At 31.3% G+C, this 25182-nt stretch overlaps 1 protein-coding gene across 6 annotated transcripts in view; it reads right to left on the minus strand.

Moving 5' to 3' along the window:
• The window catches only part of LOC108004004 (fasciclin-1), a 300543-nt gene that overhangs the window by 8972 nt on the left and 266389 nt on the right, over positions 1-25182 (minus strand). For 2 of the 6 annotated variants that reach the window (XM_017066638.3, XM_017066623.3), the window contains 6 exons: positions 14427-14669; positions 13343-13369; positions 6287-6501; positions 4270-4432; positions 3954-4098; positions 3638-3679 (listed from right to left, as the gene is read on the minus strand). In XM_017066638.3, coding sequence (XP_016922127.1) covers positions 3638-3679; positions 3954-4098; positions 4270-4432; positions 6287-6501; positions 13343-13369; positions 14427-14669 — 835 coding nt within the window. The remainder of the gene's footprint in view (positions 1-3637; positions 3680-3953; positions 4099-4269; positions 4433-6286; positions 6502-13342; positions 13370-14426; positions 14670-25182) is intronic. The other 4 variants (XM_062079105.1, XM_062079104.1, XM_017066655.3 and 1 more) reach the window with 3 other exon arrangements.

Here is a 25182-nt window from a genome sequence, read left to right on the forward strand (position 1 = left end):
CAAATTGTATATACTTTTTTTATATTATTTTCTCCTTCTTTTAATTATTTCTTTCGATATTATCAAATATTTCCATTCCAACCCCCTCGTTCTTTCGCACTCATTAATTGTAAGGGGATAACATTAATCGAAAACAGAGAAAACACTGACGATTCACAATTCGTGGCCGAGAGAATGACCGAACGAACACGTGGCAATTAGCACCAGGAGTAATCAAGGAATTTGCATTTAAATGGTGGTCGAAAGGTGCATAATAAATCGTCTTGCGGTCTCCGACCATAATTGTGCACGTTCTTCGGTCTCCGCTTGCCGAGAGTGGCCGGAAGCCGCCAAATTACCGTGTATCGAAACCAAATTGCACCCCAATGAGCCATTTCCTTCTTTTTCTATTATTTCATGCGTTATTGAATGTGAAATTTATCGATCGTATAATTGTAGAAAGAATATATTTTATATATTAGAGAAAAAATTTATAATTTATATATAATTAGTACATCAATAGTGCTATTATTTTTTTTTTATAAAATTAAACGAGAATTATAAAATGATTTATTTAAACTAATTTTTCTCGCTTAAAATTAATCAAGTAGCGAGATAAAAAAATTTTATTACGTTTTATGCGTTTATCACATTTTATATGTTTACATAATTGGCTTGCTACTGATAATAATATTAATAATAATATTATAGAAAAATATAATTAGATAAATTCCGAAAAAATTAATAATAATCTTTCTACAATTAAATGATGGCTATAAGAATATAATATTTCTGATATCGGTATGTATTTGAAATTTTTTAATATATCAAATTTTCAATGATAATAATTTTATTATAGGAATTTTTTCAAATAAATCTGTCGAGAGTCAAATTTGATGGCTTTGAAAAACGAAGAAAGCTCGTGGTAAATATATCGTGTAAATTAAAAACGTCGATAGATAACTAGAATTGAGGACAATTTACAGGTATTCATATCGTTCTGTTTTCACGCTCGTCTCGACCATTTATCGTCACGAAAGGAAATGGCAGCCAATATATTTCGCGCGTAATCGTTCGCATTTATCTGTATCCGGAACTTTTTCTCATTTCATCGCATTTTTTTCGTGCGAACCAGATATCATATAATACAAATGTCTAAAGTGATATCCAAGTAGCAGGATAGTGAATCGTAATTTTTTCAAAATTATTTTTTTTATGATTTCTTGTCTAATTTTTTAACAAAAAAAATATAGATTTGAATTATTTTAATCACTACTTTGAAAAAACGAAGCAAAATTTTGTTGCAAAGAAAAAAAGAGCAGAAAAAATATCTAGGTTGAAAAATTTCATTAATTCGTTAATCTCTGAAGCCATTTATATCTATATAATTTCTATTATTTCTATTATTTTTTTTCATCTTGTAAAAATTTTCTCAGATCTTAATTTTCCTTAAAAGGAAAAAAAGAAGGAAAATGATTTATGATATTTGATCATTCCAATAAATGTTTAATCACCGTTCATAAAATAAAATAAAATTCGATATTAAAGTTTTTTATATCTTGAGTGTTAGTCTAAAGAAAAACGACGACGACGACGACGACGACGACGATGAGCACACGACTGCATGACCAGACGTAATCGTGTTAAAACCTAGTCTTGCGTTTTACTATAACAAGCTTAATTGATTCGTTGAAGCGAGCAACAAGCAGAACATATACGCCATGTATCGATTGTTTTTGCAAAATCAAAAGAATACTCACCGTGCAATTGCTCGAATATGTAATTAATATGTTATGATATATGAAGAAATCTGTAAAGCTTATCACGTTAAATTGATATTAATCTCGAAACACAACGAACTGTTATCCCCAATAAATGATGAGAATGAAGATTACGGAAAAATTGAATGAAATCGAGCATCTAACGAATAATCAAAATATTCCAAAATTATTCTTTCCCCTTCTACTAATGAATTTCCATATCTGTATTTTCTTTTTATTTGAAATATTAGGAAAAAAAAGCACTTTCTTTATTTCCAATTTTTGTTTTCTATAAATTTAACGTTAAAACTATTTACAATAAATATAAAAATATTTTAATATATGAAAAATTTTAATTGAAATTACTTAGAAATATTTTTAATAATTGTGTAATGCAAAAAATGTGATATCATTAATATGAAAAGTTTGGTAATTTTAATATTAAGGATTACGTTTATTAAAAATTTTTTAATATTTACTTTTAATTTAGATGTGGAAATTCATTGATAAAAGTCACTGCCAATGAATATAATTTCGCAATATAGCGAGGATCATCATCACTTTGATTTTTATAGTCGAATACAATCGTCGTTTTACCCTACTGAAAACAAAGAAACAAAGCTGAGAAGATATTAAGAGAAAAATAAGGGTTGCGCGTCTATCTAGGCCGATAGTTAATTGAAACTTATTCGAATATGATAGAAATATATTTAAAATATATTTAAAACGATAGAGATATATATATTTTTGTTCATTTCGTGCACGCATACGTTCAAAAAGCAACAATTAATTGCGTAGTGAATAAGCGCGATCTACGTATTTTGAGAACAAAAAAAGCATTCCTTCTTTCAAGCACTGAGATTGCATGAAACGCGCGTACTTAATCATATTCGAAACGCAACCAAAAACGTATGTAAATTGTAAAAATGTGAACGAGGACACGTGATCAAACGATTTTCATGTAAAATGACTTCGTGTTACGATTTTGTGTACATCATTATCAAAAGTTGTTTCGTGTTTTTTATCTTTCTTTCTTTTTTTTTTTGGAATGATTTTTTTTTATGTTTTCGTTGTTACAGTGTAAATGTTTCTAATTAAAAACGATAAATGTGTGTATTTCGAAATTTTCGTCTCTATACGTTGGTCATTTGAAAAATTTTTATGTGGAATGAGAATATATATTTTTTTAAATTACATTTTTATTTTTTAAAATATAATTTAACATCAATAAAATAATGGTACTATTTAGTTTGTAATATCGAAAGGCTTCTATTGAAATATTCATTAAAGTATTAATTCATCTATTTGATAAAGAAATTTTTTAAAAAATTATAGAAATATAAAATTCAAAGAAAACTTATGTAAAATACAAATTAAATTAAATATCTTATTTTAACTGCTTAAATATCTTATTATAGCCATTATATTATAGGTAACAATTCGAAACAAAACTTCATTAAACATCATTCCCACATCTTTCACAATATGCACGTACAATCATTCAAAAAAATAAAATTTCCAAAACTTTTCGCCATATACATTAATTATGAAAATATTTCAAATGACCCACGTACGGACTTACGACAAAGGAAATCCAATAAGAATTCAGACAATGAAATTAACGCGTTCGTATATAATAAATCGCCAGAAACGTTTGGCAGAGCACATCATCGCTTGATCTTCACGTTTATCCATTTATCGTAAGAAAAATCACAGCTTCGAACAGACGATCGATTTGAAAAATACACGCCATCAAGTGTACGCGCGTTAGACACGGTGCGTGAAAGTGCTGAGAAATATAGAACCCTTCACAAATTGACAATATGTGCGCAGAGCTCGTACTGGTGGAAGCACGTGTCGTCGCTCATCGGCGACGTCTAAACACTGAACTCACTCACCCAAAGTTTCTGGACGGATCATGTTTTCGTCGTACTTGTCATCTAAATGTAACCAAATAGCATCATGTTTGAGAATGAACACAGACCAGGGCCCCGATAGATCGGGGCCTTATGTACGAAGCGTTATTTTCTCTCTTTATTCCATTCGAGAACACAGCGGTACAACAATAAAACGGATAAAACTCCCGGACACATTTACGTTTATATATAACTAATTTGAAACAAATGTTTGAGTGTATCTGAGAATATCTGGGTAATTGCAAGAGTGCTTATGCAAACGATTATTCGTTAAAACGTTTTATCATATCCCACTTACTTTCGCTATGCTCCCTGATACGAAGCTTCAGGCTGTCTCTGGCTGCTGGAAGGACGATGGTGTCGTTGTGCTTCATCTCCTTCAGTTTGGCCATCGTGTATACTTCGTCTGCTATCACGAGATGTCGTTCCAGGATTTGTTTTGTCTATAATAATAGATTTTTATTATTGAAATTTATTGAAATGAGAAATATAAAAGGGAGCAGCAAGTCGTTCTAGTAAAGTTAGACAATCATTTTTGATAGTATCAGAATATAAATAATTTTAAAATATTATATTAATTCGAGTTGTTATATATAATGAAGATATACACTTACGTGATAGCTGTATTCAGGCATAAAGATCTTTTTCGAAGTGGATGGATAACTGATAGCCGCTACATGCCAGGCGTAATCGCGCGGTGCAAAGTAAGTGAAACGCGTTGACGTGTCGTTCAATTGGTCGTTGAATCCTTGCCGTTGTCCAAGGAAGTAGGTAGAACTTGAAAATGAACAAGTACGTTGAAAAAATTTATCTTAGACATTCAATAGAAATTTAAAAAATTGGAAATTCAAATTCTTCAATTTTCTAACTCTTCGAGGAATATTTTGTCAAACTCAGAATATATAATATTCCTGACACAAAATTTCCGAGCAACGCTTCGATTAAACAATTTAAAGAATTTGGTTCATAAATTCGTTCGTAACTCAATTTACCATTTCCATTTTAATAACAGAAATGATAGTTAACATATTAATCATAATAACTGCGTTTGATTGTAGGCCAGCAGGTGGTAAGCATTCGATCGTATCCTTGAGTAGTATCATTCGTTTGAAACGGTTTGTAAATCAAGAGAGAAAGAGGGAGGCGAGCAACGCGTGGTAAAAGGGTGGAAACACAGAGGCAAACAAATCGATCCACTGGATCTTGATATTCGTAAACGCAGAGACGTGACGTATAGGCATAGGTAGGGAAGTAGTGCTATCGATGGCTTGTGGATATCGCGGGTATGGGGTGATGGAATGCTGACATCACCATCCATCCACCGCATCGAATAACGATAGCTATCGTATAAAGGGACTAATGGCATTAAAGGTAGCGTATAACCGATCGTTTCCTAACCGATAGCTGTTCAACGATTCCTCGTAACAAGATAGGATACTAGCCGACTATCCTTTCCTCTGCATGACGTTGCATCGTTTGCGATGAATATATCGCTTACTAATAAATTCGTCTAACCAAGCGCTTTGGGATGGGTTGAAGCGAACGAATTGCCGTGCTCGAGGAAAAATACGCGTATCTGTCGCGGATTTAATATAATTGAACCATCAACTTTTTCTCTATGTTATGCTTTTGCATCAACAATTATAGAATTTTGGATCAATTTGATAGTTTTACACCTCGTTTATTACCTGAATATTTAATCTCTCTCACTTTAATAAGCTTTTATTAGTATCGCAAAAGTTTATTTATCGGATTATTGGAATATTATTTAATTGGATATTCCATTATCGATGCATCGATAATTGAAATAACGGGAGAGGAATTAAATCATGACGGATCTGGCTGCGCAATATTCACAGTTCGAACACGTACTTGGGACCAGTTTCATTAGGGCAATCTAGCAGAATGGATGTTTCGCGCATGAAAAGAATGTTTCTGCATGTGATGCACGAACAAACAACGTTGACAATCATTAATGTTTTATTTTTTAAACGTTAAAATATAATTTTAGAAAGTTATTGAAATATATATATATCATGAGAGATTTCAAATCCCTTAATGGTATTTATAAATATTATTTATTATATCAGTTTTCAAATAAATTCTAATTTTTATTTTTGTCCTTATTTCGATTTCTATTATATCTTGATGAAGTTGAAGACTCGTTGGCTTTTCTGAATCAAATGTTTAATCATTCTTTTGAAATAGAATCCTTTAAATATGTAGGAATGGTATCAATAAGAGATCAAGGACAATTGCATTCAGTAGAAATTTAATAGATCGACGAGTAATTGGTACGTAGCATTCAATTCTCCACATAAGAGTTCTGTTTATAGTTTCAATCAAGCGAAACAATAGTGATTGGAATGAAGATTTTTCATGCTATTTTAATTAAATTTGAGATACAATGGAATTATACTCAAATAAACGATTAAAATCAATTTCTCCACGTAAATAGAAATGAGAGAATGGGGAAAATAGTAATATCTAAATCAATATTTCCAAGAGATAACTTTTTAATTATTATTTCCAAATTATTATTTCATTCATTTTAAAAGAACGAATAATTTGATGATATAAATACCATAAAAATTACGTAATATCGTAAATATTACAAAAATATTAACTCACTTGAGCATAGGATCGGTTTTAAGTTTCTCCAGCACGGTGGTGTATGGAACTCCAAGAACTCTGTCGATGATGTGAATCAATCCATTGGTGGCAGCGATATTTGCGGTAATTATTGTCGCGTTCACGCCACCTCCTTCGACAGTCATTATTTGATTTCCGTTTGGCTCCTGAGCTACGTTGAAATACAGTTTCTTCTTGTCTGCTGCCGTGGGGATCTATAAAAGATCAAGGGATTTTGAGAAAAATCTTAAAAACGCGACAACATGCTTTAACACACCGAAACAACGATATAGAAAGAGAAAATGAGTTATCCGTTTCTTCGAATAAATCGCATGATGTGCAGATATTATTAAAAGAATCTATTAATACGCGATAAAAATTTAAAATATTTCAATAATGAAATTATTCTTGAATAATTCAGCCAGAATTGTTTCGTATCGGTTAAAGGATTGATTTATCAATTATAAAAATCGCGTTCCGCTGTAAAATCTGAGGAAGCACAAAGTTGTAACTTGGTAAATAATTTATAATTAACAGGAGTGAGTTTGGTGGCGCGATTTTATTCGAAGAACGGTTGAAAGTCAGTCTCGTGCAAACAAGAACTTGTACATATCTAACTGCAAGTTACGGCGGAAGATGAGGGCCGAGTTAAAAGTTATGTGCTTTCCTACTTGCAACTTTCTCACAGAGAGCAGAAAGAAGAGAATTGGAAGGAATGTTGTTAGACGATAAGTCATCTTCGTTACGTGTGCATTTGTTACTTATGCGGAGGTAAGAAGAAAAAGGTTTAGTCTCAAGAAAGGGTTTACTATTCTAAGATATTTCGTTTACTGTTTTTCCAAGTATTTTGCTTCTTTTCTTAATTCTTATGTTGGTACAATTGGTATAAAATAGAGTTTGAGGTGATTAATATGAAGTTTGAGATTAGGTTTTTTCTCATGAGATGAATGCCATCGAAAAATTTTTATCGTGTAAAGGATGAAATATGAATTATAATAGAATAAATTATAACTTTTAGATAGAAGTTAATAAGGAGTTTATCAAATGAGATAGATTAACAAATATTCATTGTAATTTCATTAAAATGCTCATTTAGATATTATAAAAAAATTATTCAGATAATTTTGCAAAATTTCAAGCAAAATTTAAACGATTTTCAAAATACACATTATTTTTGTTACTTCAATAATTCAATATTTATTAATAATTTACAATGAATATTCAAATTAAATATTACTTCTTTTCAATATACCACAAATGATATCAGGATATTATAAGATGAATCTATTTATGAAGCATTTGTCGCGTTAATTCTTGAGATCACGAAATTAGTTTAAAGTTGAAAATTTGTTTTCCCCATTAGAGCTCTGTGGCATTTTCTCAGAAAGTTTAACGAGAGCGGAAGCGCCAAAGAGAGAAAGAAATAAAAAGCTTCTAGGATGGAGGAAGAATAAAGAGTAACAATGAGCGAGGAAAAGAAATGAGAATAGAAAGAGAAAGCTTAAAGATAGTGATTTCTTTTCCGGTTGATCCCCTTTCTTTATGAATTTCCCGATTTAGGCAGCGCCACTTGTGGTTACTCTTCCGATCTTTTGAATCGCTGTTAAATTCGTATATAAATGCATCTTGCTAGTCGAGATTTCTGAAAGGGCAGATCGAATAAATTCGATGAAAATCCACGCACTCATTCTCCGGCTAAGAATTTTCCTATAAGCTTCTTTCCATCCAGAGATCATTAGTTCATCTTTTACTTTTTGTTACTCAAGCTTCCATGCACTTTCCGCTTCCCTCGTTTCGCGTTTCTTTCGTTTCATTCAATTTCATCTCCTTCGCTTCCTTTCTTTTCTCGATGTTTAGTACGCTTAAGAGCGATTCCGCTTCTTTTAATCGAGTTACACACCCACTCGAGGAGTAACGGGGCCTTTTAATCACAGTTCAGCAATTAGAAACTCTATCGGAATGCTGAACACGTTCAACGTTGGAAACGGAGGCGTCGCCTTGCATTCGTGAGTTTTCTTTCTTACGTATTCTCTTGATAATAAATCTTTTAACGTGTAGGATTGATCAAAGGAAGGATTGAGAATTCTCTGTCGGAAATGCGATTGATCGTAATCGCATTGTTTCTCTGCGATAGATTTCTTTCGAATGTGACGCGAGATTTAATTATGAATCCTTAAGAATTTTTCTTTCTCATCTTAGAATTCTATCTTTTGATTTTACACGTTGCCTTATTTAATTATGAACAATTATATACGTAATTTCGTAAATCTAATTTTCAATTGGAAGGAATAGAAAGGGATTGGAAAATTAGACATCGGAAGGTATCTTCGAAAGACATCGGACAAAAAAGATATTGTTCGCAAAGATTGTTTCAATATCCTATCTTTTGTACCATGTGATCCAATTTTTCATCTTTTTCTTTTCAAATAAAATCTTCGATAAGAAACTGTTCCTTTTAATTGGCAATTAGCTAAGTAAAAAAAAACGATATCGAACGATGTGGATGTTATTGATCGAGATAATTTATAGTATGAAAGAAAATTTTCTTTTAAAAAATTTACTTTATATTCATCTAATTATACAAATCAAAATCAAAATTTCCTACGCAAAAAATAATAATAAAAGAAAATTTAATTCATAATTATCAGAGAAAATACAAATTTTACGATCTCCGTTTCTCACAAATTATTTAATTTCGTCGAATCAAATCGAAATCAAAAAAAAAAGTCAACAAGATTTAATTAAAGACCATATAACACATCCCCCAATTACACGATTGCTCAATTAAAGCGGTAAAAGACCTCTTAAATATCTGTTGAAACATAACACGGACAAAACACCACGAAATCACTAATTTCGCCATTACGCAGGACCAAGCAGCTGCACGGCAACTGCCATTTATCGCTTCCAAACGAATGGCGATTCAACGGCGGAATTGTATTTCGCGGAATGACGTCGAATAAATTAATTGCGACAACGTGCGCGTGGTGTGTGACTGCGGGGAGGGGTGGAAAAAAAAAAGGAAGTCGTTTTATCTCGAATATGGCCCGCTTACGAAACTTTGGTGTTTCTCCTCCGCGGTTGTTTTATCTTCGCATCGGAGGTTGGAGCCACGCGTCATAAAGCAGAAGAGCGGCGTAAAACATATCCGCGCGATAAATTGGCGCAAAAGTAGTGTCGTTTAATGCAAATAGGTCGAGCTACGTGATAAAACGAGGAATATTTTGGCTAACCATACCGTGCGAAGCGATTAAAAAGCGAGACAACGACGCGTCGTAAATTATTCTTTATTAGCTCGTTCGTTTTTAATGCACAATTGTTTCTTTATTTTCTTTCTCGATCGGATTTAGTGATTCTCATTATTCGTTATTATTCGTGATGTGCGAGTAATAAATGACTTCATGAAATATATTTTGAGATATCATCACGGATCTTCCAAAATTTATTAAAATAAATGTAAATTCTCATTATATTTGCGTCGTGGTGTAATTTCCCGAAGTATTATAAGATTTTATTTTGATACACGTCAAAGGAAAATTTCAATTGTAACGATTTTTTAATTAACATTTGCATTGTTGCTCCAGTTAAAATTTCCATGTGGCGTGACATTCGTGACACTCGAATGGGATAGGTTCTCTGAGTTACATGTTTCGATATAAGTCTCGATATCTCTAGCTTAATTAGCGACTGTCAATTTTGATCCGTGAATGCAATTACCCGAAATCACCGATATAACTAATTACGCTTGAATATCCATGCCTCTATGACTCGATACGCTGATACGGAACGCTGCCTTTAATTATATCCTCCGCCTGTTCATAAATTAACATTCTATCGGCGCGTATAAAGGTTTGATTTTCGTTCTACGATCAATCGATTGATTGTTACGCGATCGGTGATAACGATGCAGAATATCATATGGATTGGACGCGGATAATTTTTGTGTGAATAATTGCAAGCGTATAATTATAAATTTTATATTTTCAAAAATTATAATTATTTAAGAAAATAAACGGATTAGCAACTGCACATTTTTCTGATCACGCTTTGATTAAAACTTCGTGGAAAATAATAAGTTTATATTGTATATTTTAATCAGAATCGATATATGGAATTTTAATTGAAATAAAAACGTAACGAATAAAAATAACGTGTATAAAAATAAATAATTTAATTTAATTTTATTAAAAATAATTGAAATTTTTATTATAAATATGGGAGTTTCTTTATAATCCATAGTTCCAAATAGTAATTCTTAGAGACATTTGTTTTAATAATTTTTATCAAGCTTCGACCATAAATATGGAGTTAATATTAGTGAACGAAACTGACCTCGTCGATGTGAAGTAATATATCATTCGATAATGGAATGCATAAAAATTAAACGAAAAAGGCTTTATTGGCAGAATGACCTAAATAGCATTGAAAATTAATCCATCAATCATCAGAAAGCGATAAGAAAGATTTTTACAAAATGGAAGGGGGATACGCGAAATAATTTACGAATGGATTACGATAAAAGTTAAAACAGGCGCACTAATATTCATTATTGCTAATTGTCGGTTATTAAACAACATTGAACGGGCCGATATTTATTAGCACGAGCTATCTCTTTCAATATTTACTTCACCAGCTTTCGTTTATCATCTATATACGTATTAATTATTGTAAACAACTCGGTAAATCGTTCTAATCGAAAATAACTGTTATAAAGATTTCCGCCACGTTAAATTTCACAATTCGGCGAATTTCGTATCGATTGAACTGTTAAATTGTAAATATTTTAATTGGGTAAGGATGAGGATGTTTTAGATTTAAAGGCAATTTCAATTATTTGTCTAGTTCGATGAATCAGATGAATTTTCATATATATTTGTGAAAATTAAATGATGAAAATAGGTTAATAATTTAATCGTAAAGTATTAATCATGAGGAATACCATGATTCTAAATAGAGTATTTTAATCTCGTTTCTAATAATAAATAATATATATATATAACAATAATAGATCGTGTATTAATATTTTAAGAAATATATTACTTACATAAGTATCTCAAGAGTAAAATTACAATTGTATTTTTCGCGGTATTTTTCATCCGTTTATTATACCAACGAAGGCACAATTTGTCATCCCGGATTTGCAAAATGCTTCTGCATCGCCCTATAAATTTGCCATGTAAACACACGTGTAAACGAATGGAAAATTTGCGAACGATCCGCAATGAAAGGAATAAAGTCGCTTGAATTTATTCAAACAGAAAAGAACGTATGAATTATTCTTTTATACGATTCCGTTAAAGATGTATCGCTTTAATTAAACGATATCCTGTTCCTTTCTTCTTTTATCTCGTTTTTCATTTATCTCGGATGTTTGAGAAAAACGCATATTATTGAATTGTATGAAATATAAACATTTATTAATTGCACATTAAAATCTCTTTTTGCTTAATACAAACGATATATTTTTTTTTTTTTCATTTTTGTAAGATTAGATGTTAGTTAGTATAGAAAATTTTATGAGGCATTACGAGCTCCTTATTTTATTTTATTTTATTTTTATCGCACAATGAGAACTTTGATTTATTATTAAATTATTGAAATAATTCAAAAAAGGAAAAGGGATTTAATTAAAGTTAACTTTTCCGTATTAAGAGCATGGGCGCAAAATTAAATAAATAATTGTTTCAGAGAGAGATTAATTTATAAATGATCTTATAGAAGCTATAACTTGCTCTTTTAAAGAAATGAAAATTTTAAATTCTAGAGAAAGAGTTTCCATATTAACTTTTCAAAAATAAGATTATCGTGTAATTCGTGTATTATAAATTACCGAAAAAAAGTTATGAGAATATTAATCTCAAAAATATGTTGAAACTTCGAAACTTCGAAACGGTTCTTCTACATCTTCCATTTTCATAAAGTCTCTGAGAAACTTGTTTCATAAGCGCATATCCGGGGGAAACCGTGTCTCCGTCATTCTTTACTTATTCCACTCGTAATGGAAGCCACAGAAACATTCAGTCAATAATGTCTGAAACCTACACAATCTTCTCAGAGAATTGAGAGCATGAATTCGAAACTGCTCGTATAATGCGAAGTACTTAAAGTACTTTAATAAATAGTATTATTGCTAGCTAAATTTAATAAGTAGAATTTAGATTATTGTTATACATATATATTCTATCTATTAAACATTTTTTTTATAAATGTTAAAATAATTATTATTGTTACCGGAAATTATTATTAATAATTATTCGCATAACTTTTTTTAACGAAATACGACACATTCGATAACACATTCTATAACTCGAATAAAAGTTTGTAAAAATAACGATGAAATAAAAGTTTGTAGAGTTCAATAAGAAGACTAAGTCGGATTAATTGTAAGTAGGTTGAAAGCTAAAAGTTTGACAACAGTCTTCTAATAATCAGTCATAACAACATAGGTTAGTTCGGTCTTCTCAAAGTCTCTTCAAAGTCGACCGAGAACATCTGTTCGTTTCCCGATTGTACATTATCACTCAATCAGTACGAACAAACATTTTGATAGTAAAAAACTTCATTCTTTCTTTTTTTCTACTTTGTAATGACAAGAAAGCAATGGCAGAATTTAGTATAGTTTAACGTAATTCTGTGTGAATGTTAATAATTATAATTCGTAAAAATTTTTTAAAAGAAAAGGAATATTAAATAAAATGTAAGTATGTGGATCGAGAAAAATAATTTTAATAGAAAACAATTCAAATATCATAATAAAATTTGTCTCTCTTTCAAAAATGAATAGCTGTAAAAGTAATTAAAACAACAATAATAACAAAAATAACACGATTCAAAATAAAGTAACCACTATTAGAATAAAAAAAGCTGTAGAATAAATTTTGTTTCGATAAAAAATATTTCTATGCACGATTGATATTTAATAATAATTTTATAAAAAATGGCTTTAAATTGGGATCAATATTTGGGAGAAATCAAAAGCGAAGAGAAAGAGAAAGATGCAGAGAAAGGTCACGAATACTTGAAGAAACACTGAAAGATTGATGAATGTGTAATTACCCCATATTGTGGCTTCCCGAACGGTTTCTTTAAACAAAATCAGAAAACAGAAAAATTGTGTTAATCAACTTGTAATTTCGTATGTGTGTAATCGGTTTCAACATGAAAATGTATTGAGTATTAGTATTTTAAAAAGCAATGATCTCTAATTGATAGATGATAAATGAAAATGAACAAATAATATGGCCTACAATAATATTCTCTTCTATACTCAATTTCAAAATTGAACAATGAATTATTTTAGTTATATAATTAAAATTGCCGAAAGTTTCGATTCGCTTCTTGTTACTATTTTCAAAAAAATTATATATAAAAAAGTTCATCATTCATTATATTCGAAACTTAAAAATTTCCAAATTTTTATAATAATAATTTATCGAAAATATTATAATAGTTTTCGTGTGTTCTTCAAATTAATTTCAATCTTAACATAATTTCGAACTTAAATATAACTTGAAAACTAATAAAACTTCTAAGATCCGAAAAATCCTAATATTCTGATATCACGAAGGTCTTCTAAATTTCTTTGCTCTGAGCTGAGCTTTTAGATCACGAATCCTTTAGGATCCTAAAGACCATTAGGACAATTGAGATTTCTTGAATTACTGCAATTTAAAATATCGGCAATGTTACTTTCTCGATTTCCAAGACCATCAACAATCTACAAACATTTAAAAAAAAAAAAAACTTAAAAATTTTTTCAAATAATTGAAATATTATTACGATCATTCATCCTTTATGAAATCATAATTTCTAAATTCATTTTTCCATTCGCGATAACGTCATATAGTCACAATTCTTCTATTTTCTAACAAATCCAATACAATTCCCAATAACAATCCAAACTTATGATTTTTCAACGAATTTACAAAATTCTAAAAATTTCATATTAACTTCCAATATTCTTATATTTATACATGTCTTTTAATCATGAATTTTGAAGTCTAGAATATTGGATATTAAAATTAGAAGCGAATCGAAACTTTCATTACAAGTGGGTTTCATTTACAAGTTTATTTATAAGTTCACGTTGAAGTTATACGAGGATCTTTTATCAAAAATTTGTAAAAATAAAGTCACTCACCTGGTTGACGCTCTTGTTCTTGATCTTTTCGATTGGCAATCGATCCTTGACGTAATGTAGGTTCAGCATCTCCTTGACACGTTCCTTGTCCTGCAATATCTTCTGGACACCAGGTTCCTCGAAGGCCGCGTTGCTGGGCGCAAATAGCGTGACATCACGCAGATGGCTTATAGTGCTCATGATGTCTCCTCCGAAATCTCGGATTATCTCGTAAAATTTGTACACAGGTCCATCCCTTTTTTCCTAGACGTCGAGAAAAGATTTATGTTTATCGATAATCGACGTGTGAACAAATATATTCTACTTACACGGGATTGTTAATAAAGAAATAAAGAAAAATAGGAGAAAATGAAAATTAAGTTATATAAAATATGTAAATAAAATAAAAGGATCTTATTGTTGTTTTGGTTCCACGAAATTTGCGAAGTTTGCCCGTTTTTTGGCTCATTTTTTTTATCTTTGTTCAATTTTTCTCTTTTATTAGAAAATTTTCTTTCTAGTTAATTTTCAATAATAAAATATATTTTACTGATTTCAATAGCGAAATTCTGTTTTCTGGCTGTTTACTGAATTCTGAAATTGAATTAGCGCGTTAATTAAAACTTTCTATAATTTTTAATAATATTTTTTGATACTTGATTTGTTAAAAATTAACAATTGATTGCGTCGGATTCAAATCTTGATTAAATTTCCCTGATCAAACGGTGTATTGAAAACAAAAGTCCTCGCTTCTTCGCGATTGAATAGAAAAATATCTCTCGTTTAAACTATTTCTTTGCTGGAACGTTGAATTAAAAGCAATCGCATTTTTTCCCTTCCCTTGTCGTGCATTGAATTTCACGGTTCTCGATAGCTTACAAAGCGAAACGGGTGTAATTAACTTCGCATATTTCGTTTCGCGGAAGAATGACAAATAAAATTTACTCGAGGGGTGAAACGCAAGGAGAGGTATTGAAATGCGAAAACAACGCTTCAAATTGGCGTGGAATAGATATAATAATTCACGTTCTTCTTTAAACGTAGAAAAGATAAAAAGAAAAAAGAAAAAGCGCAGGGGATGAAAGGAAAAGAGAGTAAAAGGAGTATCGGAATGAATTTGAAGGCATGTTTGCGGAAATAGTAAAGTTAATTGAAATCATTGTCGATAGAATCGTGCCGAGATACGAGGTGGCAGCCGTTTCGAAGACACAATTTCGGCTTGGATTTTATTGAACGGATCAAATTTAATAAACGCTATGCGGGATGATTCACGCGATTATATCAGGTCATATCTCTTCATTTATTCAAACCGGAGGAGGAGGAGAAACGTTGGAAAAAGCTGATTTAATTTCCTCTGATATACGCGATACATCTCGTATAGTTGAAAAGGATCGTGTTTCGGGCTTTCGTTAAAAATGGAAGAGGAAATACCTCGAATTATATTATGAAGGCTGTAATTCCTTCGCCGCAAACCTATTATTTATTTCGCGAAAATTATAAAATTAATATTCTCCAAAATTATATCGGTACATATCATTGACAACTAATTTCTTTGGTATATTCTCGAATTAACGTGAAATAATCACGAATGAGGGAAAATTCAATTATTCAATCCTGAATTTTTTCTACATATTACTCTTCCAAATCCACGGAAATTCTGATTTTCGTGATTTTGTCCAATTTCGAACTTCTTTCCCGTCCGTCAAATCCATTTTCTCCGTCATTTTCTAAATCATTATCACAACGTGATAATCAGACCATTAAACCGATAACCTATTTTTCCCGCTTTCAACGTTCCTGAGAGTTACGACCTGTCGCGCGTAAATCAGCCCGCGCTATCTCTGGGAAGACGCCGTTTACGTTTCGATGCGACGCGTCTTTCGCGATCAAACGAACTTAATATACGCGTTCGTGCGTGCACGCGACTCGTCGTGCCGATAGAACGTTAATTCTCGAGCCGAGACGTGGATAACCCTTTTCGCCGTGGATCAAAGATCCCGCTAATTGATCGTCGATTCGAGACACGAGGAGCCGCGGAACGGAAACGAACGTCGCTGCTTAAGGCGTCGCCGTCACTGTCGACACATCGCCGCTGTTCCTCTCCTCTGTCTCTTTGTCTCGGTGGTCGTTTCACTTTGAGCAAGGAAGGAAATGTCGGATCGGTGCCGATAATTAACACTGATTGGTAGTCGGTGAACTGGTGTTCCGCGTTCTTTCCTCGTTTCTCGGTGTTCATCGACTTGGGGAATAATAGGGCTTTACGCGGATAAAACGATGCGACGTCGTTCGGATATTGCACTGGTTTTGATAATTTCAGGTTAATAATTTAATGGTGCACGTATGATCTCGATTTTATTGTTATCGCGATAATTTAACTGGATGCAATAAAGGGGATCTTCATATCTGAAGATATTATGGTTTATAGAGTTTATAGTTTATAGAGGATGGGAGAAGATTTTATATTGAAGGAAAGGAAAATTATGAGGTATTTTAGATCGTTTAATAGATCATTTTGTTAAAAAGGTTTCTGTGAACGATTTTTATTATAAATTTCTGGGATATGAACGCAATTTTTTTTCTAAATGATCCAAAATTATTTATTATTAATAAAAATTATTAATTCAAAGTTATTTTGATCCACGGAAAATTTTCTTATAAGCATATTTAATTTTGGGGGGGAAATGTTCGTGGACGTGCATTAATATTGCAAATATGTGCAAAATCGCAACGATGTTGCATCGTTTTGTCCTAGTTAGGATTTATGGAGAAAGAAAATGAGGGAGGAGAGAAAGATTTAGTAGCATGAAAAAGTATCTAATAGTTTCTTGGCTGGAAACAAATGAAGGTTATATTCAGAAATCGTGTTACGTGAATTCATTTTTATTTTAATTTTATGATTAAAAATATCAATAGATCGCGGATTTTTATGCAAATATATATTTTTCATATTATATGTATGTGATTTGTATATTTTATATAAATCACATAAATATACGATATAATCAAACTCTTGAATCCATCCAATTTACTTCAATCAAAAAATTTCTTAAATCAGTTCAAAATCTCCAATATAATGTTTTTTTTTTTATAAATATGACTGTTCTTATATATTTTCGTATGATATTTAATAATTAAACAATGCAGTTTGATCTTCACTATCAGTTGAATGAAATCTTTCAATTAGTCTTCACTGTCTCAACGAAAAATTTTAATCTTTTTCATACTACTATCTTCAGACGTAAAAAATTGTATTATTCCAATAGTTTATTTTTCTTCAATACAGGCCAGCTTAAAAAAAAATATTTAAAACTTAATTAGATAATTTGTTTTATTATATTTATACAGAAATGAAGGAAATTAAGGAAAATATTAATTTGATCAGTTTGGTTATTGATTTAGTTTATAGTCATAACATGAAATTTTGAGAGATTAAATTTCAAATTTTGGATATCTTTTAGTTAAATGAATCATGTCTACTTAAGGAAGGAGTTAGAGAGGATCATCCCATTCAATATGGTTCTTATAATCGGCTGGCTTAAATACTTGATAATTTAGTGCTTTGGTTAAATGTTTAATCCTTTTAGAATAAATTTCATTAACTGTTATTTATAGTAGGATCGATTAACGATATTTCACGTACGTGCGTAATTCGTAGTTGAATCGAACATCGAAATAATTCTTTGAATAAATACACGTACCGAATGTATGAAATAAATTTTGAGTAATTAAAAAATATGAATGTTATTAATACATTGTACGTTATAGAATTCGAAATTATGGTATTGCATAGTTAATAGAAATATATATTCAGTTTCTAATCTTTATCCTCAAAATTATGTATAAGATATCTATTATCATTAATTGAAAAATTATTTATCGATGTATACATGAATTCAACGATTGCAAATTAACGATTTATTGTTTCGCGTTAAATATCAATTTTATATTACGCGAATCATTTATACAAATTCAAGGTAACATTTCCATAAAATGAACGAACAATTAACAAATCCGTATGATAAATCACGCTTAAAAATTAATCGAGAAATTCGTACAGTTTAATTATTGAATCGTACATAATTTAGAAAAACTTATTAATAGATAAATCTTTTAACATAATCCTCCGTATTAATTCGATGTTCTTTTTCGTTTTAAAATGGAAAAAAATATATTTTTAAATTAATATTTGACTTTCCATCATGAATTTCTTATTACTTCTTATAGATCATTTTTAAGAATTTCCAGACGTGTAGATATTCTGTAAATCTACGAATGTACGAAAGCTTTAATATTCGATATAATATTCCATCTAGATTCGTGAAATCCAAAACGTATATTAATACTTCTCCCAATTTCTCCTTAAATCGGATGATTCATTTAGTACCATTGCTGGCCTGTACTCTTTCCTCTTCCATTTAGTACCGTTCTGTGCAAGTTTGACGGTATTTCATCCGACAGGAAAGGAAAGATTAAATCAAACATTCACGATGTAACGGATAAACAATATTGACATAGGATTCAGGGAATAACAAAAGAGAATCGAGTGGTTTGCTTGGCAGACAGAGAGGATTCGTCAAATCAACATCGACGAGCGGTATAATTTTAATAACAATACTGCTCTACGTCTAAAATTTCTACGATGAAAATAAACAAAAAACTAAAGAACTTGTTGCAACCAAGATCTTTTGATTCGAAACGTAAAAGTTGGGACAAAGAAAACGGAGAAATTGGCTCTTCGAAAGTAATTAAATTTATCAATCGTTCCAAAGGATTATCGTTCTGCTCAGATTAACAAATTAATTTTATTAATTAAGCCAAGAAGATATTAATCGTTGATTTAAATAATAGTAAATAATAGTAAGTAATTTGATTAAAGCAATTGAAATTTATACAGAGCATTGCCCCTTTCAATTAACTAATTAGCAGCTACAGAGTTTTGATGTTCTCTTTAATTTTTCGTGCTTTGACTTCAATACCTTTCAATACCAAATCACATCGAACTCTATTATTACTTCTTCATTCAGATAATATTCAAAGTACAACCTAATTATACAACCTAATTTACTTTATTTTTTTTTTCATTAGATTTTAAATCTTCGAGTATTTTATTATGTTAATTTTTTAATCTTCTTGGCTTATTATCATGTCTTTATATTTATTCTCAATTGGTATTACCACAATTTGAGATTAATTATTTTAAATATTTAATTTCATTTTATATTTTATACATGCCAAACTATTAATAATTATCATCGTTGAAACGTAAAATACAAATTAAATTAAACTAAATTTTCTGACTATCCGTGATTCAAAATGCCAGCTATTAAATAATCAATCTAGCAGAACGAGACATCCTAACCTCACTTTTCTCGTAGGCAATTATGCTTTAATCGCAGATGCTCTACGAAATTAATCCAGAAATTCAAATTGCACAGTAAGCACAGTCGGTTTGCGGAAAATCGACTGAGCTTTTAACGTCAATTCGTAGAAAGAAAAATTATTTTTATCCATGATAGTTAAAAAATAATTCGAATCCCTTATTATATATCTTCTCGATCGAAACTTAATAAAGGATCTTGCAATATATTCGAAGACAATGGTTAAGATTACTCGAGATCTTCAAATGTAATCCACTTAATCCTTCCAGAGAAATTTAACACTGTTCCAACTAACATTGCAACCATGGTATGATATAGTATACCTTGTTGCCAACATTACTGGTGAAATGTTTTCGAAAATATAGTTTATACCTAAAAGCTTCGAGCAATCGTAACCCTATAATAATTCTGAGCTTACTTAAAATCTTGGAATCTTAATATAATAGGCACACGTGTCTTGAGGTTGTTCGATTCTCCTCCGACTGTTCTTACAGACAATAATTATCTTCTCCAAATTTTTTCAGAGAAATCAACATAAGCTTTACACGACTATAAATGTAATCGATCATTTTTGCAATGCAAGATACGCGTTCAATAATTAATAATAATAAACAAGAGAGTCTTTTTTTTGGTGTCGTGTGTATTCGGTAGTCGTTGATGAGTTCATTTAATAAGTACTTACGATGCCCTATACGACATGCAGAGTCCAATAGAGACATGCAAAGCACCACAGAATAACATCATTGAATCAATATAAGAGTAATAAACACATGTACACAATTGATAGAAAAAATTTGAATCGGCTATTAAAATTTCTTTTCTCTATTTCTTTTTTTTTTTCTATCTTTACGTTTCGCTTTTCCATTTTGTTTGGAAATATTATATCGTTTACGTTGTGTTTCTTCCTTCGAAGACAGTGAATATACGTTTTGATATACGTTTGACGTCCCTTTTGTTTGGATAGAGGCTCGTTTGTGGACGTTAACGCGTTCAATCTGGCGTGGATTAGCCGGAAGTTGAACGTTATTCACCGTGGAATAACAAATATTTCATTTTTAGGGTGTCCTCTAAATTTGAAGCGGTGTACGTCTAAATTAAATGTCGATTCGAGCGTTCAACAATGATTACACTACCAAAATTGCATTATAACATCGTAATCGTAATTTAATAAGCAAACGTAAACTAAATAAATTCGAGTATATTGATTCGAGTATCTTGTAATATATCTAAGAGCATCTAAAAACTTTCAGTCTCGTTCATTCGTGATCCCAAAGAATACTGTACCTTGTGTAAACCATCGAGAATTTCAGTCATCGCTTAAATAAACTGTAATCGATCAGTTTCACCTAAATCAAACATATCAATCCAAACAAAAAAAAAAAACAAAAACAAAAACAAAACAAAAAGAATTTTATCCTTCAACATAGCGGAATTGTCGATTAAATGCACACGCCGGTTTGAACGCGTTAAAAAATAAAACTACAGAAAGAAAAGCACACAAACGACGAACAAGAAACTAACAAACGTAAACATTTATCGATTAAATCAAATTAAAAAGAAAAAAAAATCATTCGCAACTTAAATATGGAAAAATCCCTCTTGTTCCTCAGAAGAAGAGAGGCCGTTGAATTATCAGCGTCGTCCGGCGAATAATTGAAATTTTAATCGAATCGTTCGTTGCGTCGATTTCCAGCATGTTCACGACACGGTAAACGAACAAAAAGTGGGGGAGAAAATGAAAAAAAAAAAAAAAAAAGAAATAGAAAAAAAAAGAAAAAGGGACATTGGAAAGATAGCGAACGACGAGGGGTTACAGTGTAATTTGCTCCAGGGTTCTTTTGTCTCGTTTCACTATGGAAGAACACCGCATGTTAATATCGGTGTAATAGAGATCGGACACGTGGCTGATAGTAATTTAATATCAGCATGCAATTAAACGGTCGGCTGCCGGCAATCGTGCCGATGAAAATCGTTATCGCGATAATAACCGGCGCGATTAAATAGATTACTTCGGTTGTGCTTAGCTCGTGACGACGAAACCGGCTAATATCGGTCCTGAGCTCTTGAAAATTACAGAAACGTCTGGTTGGAGAATTTTTTTTAATTTTTTTTTTTTTTTTTAGAGCTACGCGTTGTTTGAATTACGCGCGCTTATCGAACTGCGATTACTCACGAGTGTGGGCCACGGTTGTGCCTCGTATAACGCACAGTCGGTGGAAGAGATATGGCTATGCCGTAAATTTAGCGAGGCGTGAACAAAGATACGCGTAAGTGGTCGAGATAAATTTAAAAAAAGGAAATAACACGGAGGTGTAGAAGTTATTTTATATTTTACTTGCGTTGTTGTAGATGTATAAAGTTTTCGAATAAAATTTTATCCAGGGGAAAGAGGAAGTTAGCGACAATAAGATATCTTTGAAATTAAATTGTGATTGAAAATAATTATTTCTGGCGGAGAAGAAATAGATTTATGAAAAAAGAGTTTAAAAATGTAGAAATATTCCTCCACAGAGTTAAAGAGTAAAAGCCTCCACTTATTTGTAAGTTATTTAAATGTTATTTAATATTTTTTTTCTTCAAATCGATAGTATTTTACAGACAATCATATTTACATTCTCCAAAAATTCACTAAATCGTGCAACCCCAAACGTCGTTCACTATAAATCACGTTCGATTAAAATAATAAGTAAAATTCAAATTCGTTAAAAAAAATCGAATAATTATTAACCAGAAATCGAACTGAATATTCTTTCATTAAAAATTTAACTTCTGTAAGAAATCGATGAGAAATTAAATAATATCCAGTTACACTACATTCTAAAATCGGTTCAATCACCACAAGATGTCTTCCTGTGTGTACTGTAATATGAATTTTTTTTTTTTTTTACATCTTGCGATCGGAGGTTCGTCACCCCGACGAAAAAAGTCCTGTAAACAGTTTTATATCGTATAAAAAAATATGATTACCTTCGAGGATCACATCGCAACCGTTCGAACGAGATCGGCCGAGCGACGCCAGTGATCAATCTTCTCGATAGGATCTCTCGAAAAATTTTTCGCGTTACTTGCATACCCACGCGTGCAACCAGAGACTCGTTCCAACATACAATATCCGGTTTGGATTTAAAACGAGCAACCGTGGCCGGAAAACGAATCTGAGACGCGAATCGGCCGGAAAAACGTTTTAACTCGATGAAATCGCGCCACGAGCGAGTTTTTTCCCTCTTCTCGATCTTTTCACCTTTCAACGAAGCTCGCTGGAACCAGAAATTGAGGAGTCCTCGAGAAATGAAGTCTCGAGAGAACGCGGTTATCGCGAACGTTCAATGGTAACAAGATGGCGCGTCGATCGGCCGATGTTTCGTATTATTCCCTACAGATTGCGCTTTCCTCTGTCAAGAAAACGTCACGAATGTGATCTCGAAATGACGTAACTCTTCGACGAGTTTTTCTTTTTTATCTTTTCCTTTTTACATTTTTTTTTATTGAATTATTTTAAAAATAGAATTAATTACTACGATATTATATAACGTACTTTATGATAATAGTCTTACGTAGTCTATATTTAGCGATAGATTAGGCGTGATGAGATGATTCAAAAAAGGTAATGAATGGCAACAGCGTTCATGATATCGAATGCACTGATTCATGTCTCATGATATATCGTGGCTAATGCCGTTCTGTGAATGTCACGAGGGCTATGCTTCTCTATTCATGATTGTGTCGGCGGACAATCTCCGCGATTCGTCGATCAAACACATCGGTGTACCGGTGCTCTCGTCCTTGGCAACATGCGACATTCAAAGGGAGCTAACAGTCAGTAGCTAGCAGTGCAACGTGCAGTGCGTATTCTCGCTAGACACTGGCGATTTACAAGGAAGATTTTCATTCGTTCGTGTTCACTCCTCGACATTGCGAATTTTTTCTTATATTATTGTATATCTCATGTAACTCGTTCGATAACAGGTCAAAGATTCGAGAACACACGTGGGTGTTGTGTTAAATTATTCGTTAAATCAAAAATTCTAGAGGGTGCGGTGTACCGTGAGTGTAAGATCAACTAGCGTTGCAGTTAGAAATTATTCGTTCTTTAAAAAATTTTAAAAAAATTGGAAAATCATATTTTTATGTATCGTGGTTTACGAGCCCTTAAAAACTATAGTCGAGAGAAATTTCTTTAAAACAACAATTTGTTGTAGGAATTTCACTCGTGTTAGTCTTTAAAGTTATTATAATTTCGTTATGTACGTTCATTTTCACTAAAACTATTTTGGAAATAAAGGTGAATGATAAAAAGTTTAAAAATTAATATTACGACTTCTTGCTTCAAATAACTATAATAATAATAAATAAAAAATATATTTATTATATCAAGAAGCAACGTTCTAGACTATCTTACACAATATATATACAAAAATAGTAATATGATGAAATTACAATAAATTGTTATTCGATAAGGAGGATATAATTTCAAGCGTTTTATGTTGCTGCTACAGTTTGGAACTGGGATAAACTATCTATACAAATGCATTATGCGATTTTATTTAAAAAAAAATAGCTGATAATTGAAAGTATCGTTTTCTAGACAAAAAAGGTTTCCACAAATCGATCAATAGTAGAAGGCAATGTACAAAGCGCGTGAGTAAAAGAAAGGGGAGAGAATATGTGAGAAAAGTCTCTTTCAGCGAAGCGGAACTATTTGATTTACCATTTCGATCAGCTAGATCGAAGCTCATTCTTTCGTCTTGGATCATATGTTATACATATCTTAACCACTAATCTTCCTTGCAAGAAACCACGGTGCATTTCTCAGGCAATAGCTAAGAATTCATTCGAGCGCTGTTTCCAAATCATCAAAAAGATATATCGAACAAAATGGCCAATTCTCAACATTCTCATCATCGCTATCTATAACACACTCGTTCTAAACTAGAATCATGAAGCAGTTTCTAAAATCTCCTTTTTCCTTCGTAATATCTATAATTTATATTTATTATTCGCATTGGATTTTTTCCTTTTGGTAATATTTTAAGTTTTTTATCATGTAAGTTTTTTAACTTTCACATTTTTAAAGAAAAATCGTGTAAAATCGATCGTTTTGATGCAAAGAATCGTAAAATTTCTAGTGATATCTTAATTATTTAATCATACTTCGATCGATCCAGCGGATTTCCAAAAATAAAGAATCAAAATTGTTCAGCATTCTTCTCCATCTTTCAATCTTATTTAACCGATTATTTAAAAGAAATTCAATCAACACGATGATACATTTTTACATAATTTAATTAACGGAGTATTTTAGTCCATTATAAACGTATCGAACGTTTTCCTACTCAAAAATGAAAAATAGTAAGAAGTAAAAAAAAAAAAAAAAAAAATGAAATGACAGAAAAGGAAGA

The sequence above is a fragment of the Apis cerana genome, linkage group LG9 (assembly GCF_029169275.1).
Source record: "Apis cerana isolate GH-2021 linkage group LG9, AcerK_1.0, whole genome shotgun sequence".
NCBI lineage: Eukaryota > Metazoa > Arthropoda > Insecta > Hymenoptera > Apidae > Apis > Apis cerana.